The sequence below is a fragment of the Sitophilus oryzae genome, unplaced genomic scaffold (genome assembly GCF_002938485.1).
Source record: "Sitophilus oryzae breed Bouriz unplaced genomic scaffold, Soryzae_2.0 scaffold_815_pilon_pilon, whole genome shotgun sequence".
Taxonomy (NCBI): domain Eukaryota; kingdom Metazoa; phylum Arthropoda; class Insecta; order Coleoptera; family Curculionidae; genus Sitophilus; species Sitophilus oryzae.
Window position 1 is genome coordinate 53,383 of NW_022147434.1, and position 9,495 is coordinate 62,877.

The 9,495-nt window shown below is 36.5% G+C and overlaps 1 protein-coding gene across 1 annotated transcript; it reads right to left on the bottom strand.

Moving 5' to 3' along the window:
- Positions 1 to 2,616: 2,616 nt before the first annotated feature.
- Positions 2,617 to 3,738, bottom strand: LOC115889567. The gene is made up of 2 exons (XM_030909620.1): positions 3,045 to 3,738; positions 2,617 to 2,942 (listed from the first exon to the last, which is right to left on the bottom strand). Exons 1-2 carry the CDS (start codon positions 3,736 to 3,738, stop codon positions 2,617 to 2,619), a joined length of 1,020 nt encoding a protein of 339 aa, XP_030765480.1.
- Positions 3,739 to 9,495: the final 5,757 nt, after the last annotated feature.

Below are 9,495 nucleotides of genomic sequence, written 5' to 3' on the forward strand. Positions count from 1 at the left end.
CAATTTTTGAAAGTGCATCCCCATACCATAAAAGGGCAAAATTGAAGATAAATAGTTGTATGAAAATTCGGTATTCGTTGGCCCAGAAGTACCAAATTTGACACAAAGATTCTTTAAACGCCATAAATAAATATAAAGGAAACGTACAACTCTTTAAACATGAGCTTTAACGAGGGCGAAGTCGCGGGCAAATATTAGTTGTGATCTTAATAAATACATAAACCAGTTACAAATATGAATAATATTTAGTATATTATTGTATTATTATATTTATTTTGTTTTTCTATAAAATTGTATATATAGTTTAAAAAAATGAAAAGAGTTGGATTATGAAAAAGTTACGACGGTTAAACGGCATTTCGCTGGTAATAGTATTCCCGCTGTAGAACATAGATATGTTCGCAGTTCCGAAAAAAAACAGTTTAAAGAATAAACCAGGTGTGAAACTAAGGGCATGGTATGAAGCACATGGAATTGTGAAGACAAAAATAATTGAACAAGAAGAAAACAACAATGACTTGAATATTATTTTATGTTGAAGAAAAGTTATATTTCATGTTGAAGAAAAGAAAAACATTGACTCTAGTCTATTGGGGATACAGTAGGAAAAGACCACAGGATCTTTCGCGGAACGACTTCTTCCCACAGGAAGTGTAATATGTCATAAATATGTCTTCTATGGACATATTAAATACAGAAATTTAAATGACTGAAAACGACATCTCTGTGGAAAGCTAAAGTTTCTCCCCGTAACAATTTTGTATTGTGAGCCGTGAATTGTATAATAATTTGGGGTATTGTTTGGCTGTGAATGGGGAATTATGTAAAAGTTTTATTAATTAGTTTAGTTGTTTAATAAACTTCCTTTGGTTAGAAATATTTCGACTATTTCTTAAATTATTGTTGATGTATGTGGTATGAGCGAGGCCTGCGAGTGATCAAGTAATGAACAGTCATACACCGCGAATACTAATCTCAGTTATTTTGTAGATGATCATTCCAATTCAGAAAAAAAAATAAGCAATCTTTCCAATACACCACGTAAATTCTTGTAAACAGAAAATAATGTGACATCGAATTTGACAATGATAAAATAATATTTTTGCTGGTACTTCAATTATTGTAGCTTTTCTTGGCCGTATAATAAATTGTTATTAATTTGAAGGTAGATTTTTGCAAATAACTTTTAGATGCCTATACCAAATAATACGAAATTCTAGATGAAAGTATAACTTTAACGCCTCTTCAAAAAAGTCTAATACAATTTTTGCATAAAATAATCTGGGGAGATATTATTTGTCCTTTTCAAAATTTTCACGGGATTTCCTATGTGCCGTGTTCCGATGCACCACACGGTATAGTATTTATGTCTAAGAGATATTCCCAACCCTGCCTGTTGATCGTCGGCGTGTCCTATTGATCTTCCTGCGATGTTGCCTGAAAGCATACACTCATATATCGCCAGTTAATTAAAAATCGCCAAACTAATCGGCGTTTTATGTCTTGTAACGGCCATCGGCCGCGTGAAAGAATTGCCTCGCTGAAATCAATTTTACGAAACGCTTTAAAAGGGACAAAAAAATCGTATTATGGCTTCCCAGAACTAAAAGGATAGAGCCTAACATCGATTGTTGTATGATAACATGTGTAATATTTTATGCAACACTATCTGACCCGGCTTCTTCTTCAACTCCGTACCGCCTAGCATTGAAATGAAGTTAGGTATGAACTTTTGTGTGAAGTGAAGTTTTTTTTTTGCCGCTCTTATGGTATGTGGTATGGATGACTGTAATACGACTATAGAACGAATATAGTGAATATATTTAAGAATATCGGAAGTGCATCAGACTGCGGAAATTACTGGGGAATTTCATTATTGGCTATCGGAGGAAAAATTCTTACAAAAATTATGTCAAACCGCCTGCACTCACATATAGAAAAAATTCTTCCAGAATCGCAAACGGGTTTTCGCACCAACCGTGGCACCGTCGATTCCATATTTTCCATCCGCCAACTACAGGAAAAAGTAAAAGAGCAGCAGTCTAAAGTTTATGTTGCATTCATCGACGTAACAAAAGCCTTCGACTCTCTGTGAACGGGGATGCACTTTGGGCAATTGTGAAAAAGTTCGGAGTACCCAACAAATTTCTTACAGTGTGTAAAAGCCTCCATAACAACAACAAGTCAAGAGTGTTACATCATGGATCATTGAGCGATCCCTTCCTAACAAATACAGGAGTTAGGCAGGGATGTGTTTTAGCGCCTCTCCTATTCAACATATTCATGGCAGCGCTCTCCATTATAGTGGACAGCAAACTGCAGGAGAGAGGATTGGGCATTAGATACAGATACGATAGCCGGCGGTCTATTCAGCATAAAAAGACTCAGGGTAAAAACACGTACAAAATTCATCACAGAACTTCAATACGCTGACGACTGCGCTCTAGTTGCAAACACATTACAACAATTACAAGAAATGTAGTAGTTCAGGCTTTCGCGGCCATAGTTTGAAGAATTTTGTTTTTTCGGGTTATGCCGTCGTCGGTTAGAATTGCTTCCTAACGTTTCGCTAGCACGAGTGGTTAGCCTCTTCAGAGGTGTGTTTGCTCCGACTGCTCACACTAGACTGATGCCTCCGCGTCGGCGTAGCGCGTATTTATGCGTCGGCGGAGGGGGCGTGGCTTGTTCGGGTGGTAGTTCTTCCGGAACTGGTCTACTCCTCGGTGCTGCTACTTTGGTCCTAGATATAGCTGGATGCCAAATTCTGTTAAGGTAGAAAGTTTCTTCCTTTCTGTTGAACTTATTTGGATGTTTGTGAATTTCAAGAGCTTCCCTGGCCAGACGAGGATGATATCCAGATATTGTGGCAATGACTTGGGTGTCTTCGAATTGGATTTTGTGGTCACCATCTCTTATAGCATGTTCTGCTACGGCTGACTTCTCTGTTTACCCTAATCTGCAGTTTCTCTTGTGTTCCGTAAGTCTCGTTCCTACTGAGCGTTTGGTAGTTCCAATATATACGCTACCGCAGGAACAAGGTATACGGTAGATCCCTGCAGAGGATAATGGTTCTCTTTTGTCTTTGGCTGGTCTTAGGCAGTCCCTTATTTTCCGGGTAGGTTTGTATATGGTTTTGATGTTATGTTTCTTGAGAACTTTACCAATCCTATCGGTGACCTGGGAAACATATGGAAGGAAGGCCTTATTAATGATGTTTTCCTGTTCATTGACGTCTGGTCTCCTCTGCCTAGGTGCCAGCGCCGCCTTTATTTCTCTGTCATTATAGCCATTGGCAAGAAAGGCTTTATTTAAAAGACTTGGTTCCTCTTGGATATGTTCATTATCACAGATACGTCTTGCCCTATTTGCTAATGTTCCGATAATCCCCTGTTTTTGGCTTGGATGGTGATTTGATAGTTTGTGTAAGTACCGGTCTGTATGAGTGGGTTTTCGATACACCGTGTGATCCAAAAGGTCGCCATTTCTCTTGACAAGCACATCGAGGAAGGCCAGTTGGTTGTTTACTTCGGTTTCCATAGTAAATTTTATGCTCGGGCTCTGCGAATTAAGGTGATGAAGGAAGTCATCTAGGCTGTCACGTCCATGTTTCCAAACCACAAATGTATCGTCCACATAACGAAACCATACAGCGGGCTTCAGAACGGATGACTCTAGCGCTTTTTCTTCAAATCTCTCCATAAAGAAATTAGCAATTATTGGGCTGATTGGGCTACCCATTGCGACACCTTCTGTTTGTTCGTAATAATTGCCGTTCCATAAGAAATAGCTACCAGTCAGACACACTCGGAAGAGCTCTGCGATCTCAGGTGGGAATGATTCCTTGATTAGATCCATTGACTCGCCTAAAAGGTACTCTCGTGAATAGAGATACCACATCGAAGCTTACCATGATGTCAGATGGTTCCAGTTTTATATCTTTTAGCTTTTGGACGAAATGCGTTGAGTCCTTCACATAAGAGTTTGTGTTGCCGACTTTCGGTTGTAGAATCGTAGTCAAGTATTTAGCTAAGTTGTAAGTAGGCGATCCTGGAGCACTCACTATCGGTCTAAGTGGGACACTAGCTTTATGAATTTTTGGTAGTCCATAAAGGCGTGGTGGTTGAGCTTCCGAGTTAATTAATTTTGATTTCAGATGTTCCGGGAGTGAGGAGGCCTTGATGAGTCTGTTGGTGTTTCTGACAATTAAGGCAGTAGGATCCTTCTTCAGTAACTTATAAGTCTGAGGCTCCAGTAGATCCTCGATTTTTGACCTATAATCCTCAGACTTCATTACTACCGTAGAATTCCCCTTGTCTGCCGGTAAGACCAGAATGTCCTTGTCAGCATTCAGCGATTTTAGAGCCTGGTGTTCTTCCCTAGACAGATTACTTTTTGGAACCTTAGCAGTTCTCAATATGTTGGCCGTTTCAAATCGGATTTCGTCTGCGATACTGTTAGGAAGGTTACGTATGGCAACTTCTGTTCCGGCAATAATGTCAAAATTGGCCTGCCAAAATTGGAAAAATGGTAAAAAAATACATCTAGAAAGTCTGCTCCTCATATAAAGTCTGCGGTGTAAATAAACAATCGGTTTGTTTACATTTTGCTTGAATATGTTGAGTCAAAACAAATCAATGCAATATTTTTCTTCCGTGAATTTGTTCTTAATTAATTAAAATTGGTTAAGATTTTCAGTAGGTACTTACAGGTAAAACATAAAATAGAATACCCCTGTAAAGTGTTTTAGCAAATAAAATCGTGTTTATGTTCCCTTTTGTGTATTTCTTCTCCATCGTATCTTGATAATTGGAGGTATTTAAATTCCGAAATACTTTTAAGAGATACGAAGACCACGAGACACGGTAAGTCGCAAGTCGAATTAGCAATTCCTATTACAGGATAATTACGATAAGAAGAGCCCATTATACTGGCATTTCTAATCCACCATCTGTTTGTAATATTATTCAGTACGTGCCACAGAGAAAACCAGAGTTTCGAGCGGTGTTGCCATTTTTTCAAATTCGATTTCTACACAATTGATATGTGAAAAAATGAGAGATGCAAGGTGGTCCAAGTTCAAAAAAACTTAAAAGTATTTGTTTGCAACCACTCCCCTATCCATGTACAGATGACATCCATACCATTCCATTTATTTCACTAAAAAAAGTTTCTAATATTTTTTAAGTTAACTATAGATATAGATGTTTTGATTTATACAGGGTGTCCCAGAAATAAGTGCAAATATTTTAACTGGTAGTATAGTTCAACCCCAGAAACACGCCTATGAGGTTTTTTTCGCGAAAAAAAAAATTTGAAAATTCGAAATTTTTTGGAAATTTTTTTAGTTTTTAGTTAAAAAACATAATTTCTTGATAATATGGCAACATAGGTATTAGATTAAATTTACAAGAAAGAAAATCCAGAAAAGATCCAGTGGTTCTCAAAATTTTAGCAAAAAATCATTTTTTTTGGAAATTTTCAAATTAAAATAACTCCGTTATTTTGGATTTATTTGAAAACCGATAGAGAGAAACTATGTTTCTTTTATCGAGATCTACCACCCCTTAAAATATTTGCACTTATTTCTGGGACACCCTGTATATAAATCCGTCATGCGTCGTCTCTTGTTGTTATTAACCAGTTCTATTGGTTTATTTAAAAAACGTGACTTGAGGCTTGTCAAACTCTTGTCAAATTATAGGTTATAAATATTCTTTGGGTTATAATTTGTGTCAAATATTTGCGAATTGTCTTTGCATTTTGGTTCGTGTTATTACGTGTGTTTTGTGCTTTTTGAAGTTAAGTGGAGATAAAATCGAGCGAAAATTAACTGTAGACCCAGAGCACAGTTTATAGTTAACATTCAGTGACCAGAGACCTACCTACAATAGCCACCAATAAAGTTTGTATACCATCTGGTATATGGTACTAAACACTAGAGTAGCTGTAAAATAACGATATCACACTGATAATACCAAATAACAGGTTTTAGTACTCCAGAGAGATAATGTCAAAAGATACTGGTTTAAAAAATTAATTTTAAAGTTAATTAACTACCTTAAGTGTTATTGTTATTAAAATATTTTTTTTATTTATGTTATGTTTTATTTATTCCTTTACAATATAAAAAAAATATTTGTACATAAGTTATATTGATAAATATAATAATAAGTACAAGAAGTTTATTGAAGTTTAAAAGTAAGAAATAGTTATTTTTAATAATTTTTTGGTATATATTTACCTATTTTGGACCTATTTTGTTTAAAATACACTGTTGTTTGTTTTGCATAAAAATAACTAATGAATATTTGTTTTGTAATGCTGTTGATTGTTAATAGTGTAAAAGATTTAACGTCATCAATTTCAGATATCTGCTTAATATAATGTTAAGTGTATTAAAAAAAAACATTTAAGTAACTTCACGAAAATAAAAAAAAAAAACTTGCCTGTATAATGTAAGTTATTCTACCCCAATATTTTGTATATTTTAAATGCAACAAAACACAAACAACTTCTTCTAGGCTTAAATCTGGCAACACTGCTATCAGGAATCTACTAAATTCAAACATGGACATTTAGACAATTGAGAAAAACATCTCGCGCGGATAAAGGTAATGGAACACGCAGAAGACCCGTATTTTTTAAAACTCGAAGTGCTTCTTTATGTCGGCGTACTGAACAGCGAAAATGCTTGTAATTCCAAAATACGATATCTCGAGTTTCTCGGTAACAAGTTAATGTAAATTTAGTCTGGTTTTCCTTGATTTAAGTAAAAACAATCTTCGGATTGTCACGGGGTTTCTAACAGGACACTGTCTCCTCAACGAACACCTCAGTAGGCTGAAGCTGAGAAACAACGGCGAATGCAGATTCTGTGGGGAAAATGGGAAACACCCGAACACCTTATCACTGAGTGCGCCGAGACGACGACCATTCGCACCATAAACTTTGGTACGGCTGATGTCGAGGATGGAGAGCTGACCTCTGTGGAGCCGTCTCATATACTGGCTTTTGTTAAAGCCCTGAGACTGTATGATGAGTTATAACTCAAGAAAGGGGAACACACAATAGATCTGTAAGGTCGCGGTGATTAACTCCCCTCCTAAACATTCTACATTCTACATTGACTTGGTATCAGTGTAGCTTTATTTCCATTATTCTTTTACAAACAGTTATTAATAAAGAAGTCGGATTAGTTACACTATCTAGAACTCAAAACTGACTAGGCCGATTTTAATGACCTACGATTTTTTGGATTTGACTTCGTCTACTTCATTCTCAGCTTATTCAACCATTTCTAAATATGGTTTAGCCTCCCTTACATATTTAGATACTCTCTTTGTTTTTGGGCCCATTGTTGTCTATTGCTGGCTATGCAGGCCCAAGTTATCTCTGCTAATTTTATTAATACCATGGCCCCATCTCAAATTGGTTCTTCCTCCTTCCTCTAGGTCTCTTAATTCCTCGTGGGTACCTTGCTGTAACTTTTGTGGTCCATCTGTCCAGGTGTCCTGCGCATTGCCACTTGAGGGATTTGATTCTATGGATGATATCTATTACCTGAGTCTTTTGTCATATCCACTCTATTTTTTGCGGTCTTTGTTCGTTACTCCCAGCACATTTCGTTTCATTGAGCGTTGTGCGACCTGCAGTTTCCTTATAATGTCCGTTTTAAGGTTAATTCTCACTATACCTTCCGTTTCCATTCCATATCCATTACATGTCCATTCCATATCCATTCCATATCCATTCTATATCCATTCCATATCCATTCCATATCCATTCCATATCCATTCCATATCCATTCCATATCCATTCCATATCCATTCCATATCCATTCCATATCCATTCCATATCCATTCCATATCCATTCCATATCCATTCCATATCCATTCCATATCCATTCCATATCCATTCCATATCCATTCCATATCCATTCCATATCCATTCCATATCCATTCCATATCCATTCCATATCCATTCCATATCCATTCCATATCCATTCCATATCCATTCCATATCCATTCCATATCCATTCCATATCCATTCCATATCCATTCCATATCCATTCCATATCCATTCCATATCCATTCCATATCCATTCCATATCCATTCCATATCCATTCCATATCCATTCCATATCCATTCCATATCCATTCCATATCCATTCCATATCCATTCCATATCCATTCCATATCCATTCCATATCCATTCCATATCCATTCCATATCCATTCCATATCCATTCCATATCCATTCCATATCCATTCCATATCCATTCCATATCCATTCCATATCCATTCCATATCCATTCCATATCCATTCCATATCCATTCCATATCCATTCCATATCCATTCCATATCCATTCCATATCCATTCCATATCCATTCCATATCCATTCCATATCCATTCCATATCCATTCCATATCCATTCCATATCCATTCCATATCCATTCCATATCCATTCCATATCCATTCCATATCCATTCCATATCCATTCCATATCCATTCCATATCCATTCCATATCCATTCCATATCCATTCCATATCCATTCCATATCCATTCCATATCCATTCCATATCCATTCCATATCCATTCCATATCCATTCCATATCCATTCCATATCCATTCCATATCCATTCCATATCCATTCCATATCCATTCCATATCCATTCCATATCCATTCCATATCCATTCCATATCCATTCCATATCCATTCCATATCCATTCCATATCCATTCCATATCCATTCCATATCCATTCCATATCCATTCCATATCCATTCCATATCCATTCCATATCCATTCCATATCCATTCCATATCCATTCCATATCCATTCCATATCCATTCCATATCCATTCCATATCCATTCCATATCCATTCCATATCCATTCCATATCCATTCCATATCCATTCCTTATCCATTCCATATCCATTCCATATCCATTCCATATCCATTCCATATCCATTCCATATCCATTCCATATCCATTCCATATCCATTCCATATCCATTCCATATCCATTCCATATCCATTCCATATCCATTCCATATCCATTCCATATCCATTCCATATCCATTCCATATCCATTCCATATCCATTCAATATCCGTTCCATATTTTTATTGTATTGACGCTATACGTAAGCTTCCATTCCGTATCAGTTCCATACTTTTTATTGTACAATTATTATCATTAGGAAAGTTTTATTTTAAAAATTTGTATCTTTTGAAAAAGGTAATAGATTTAATTAAGAGGTGAATCAGCTAAATTTTATTTTAACAGAGCTGGTCCAAATGTAAGAACTTGGCAACGCTGTTTCCGATACGCTTCAGTCCGTCCGCCAAAAAATGTATGGAAGAAAAGGATATGGAAAGGAAGGGGAACGGGATGTATAGTGTGCATTGTCCTATTCATTTACATGATATAATATTTTATGTAAACGGAAGGAAAACGTAAGGGAGCTGATATGGAAGGTATAGTGAAAATCAACC

Excerpts from the sequence above, each read along its gene's own strand:
- LOC115889567 (XM_030909620.1), bottom strand. The coding sequence starts at position 3,738 with ATGGGTAGCCCAATCAGCCCAATAATTGCTAATTTCTTTATGGAGAGA. Across the intron at positions 2,943-3,044 it reads ATCCTCTGCAGGGATCTACC|AGAAGTCAGCCGTAGCAGAA; the intron begins GTATACCTTGTT and ends TAGGGTAAACAG.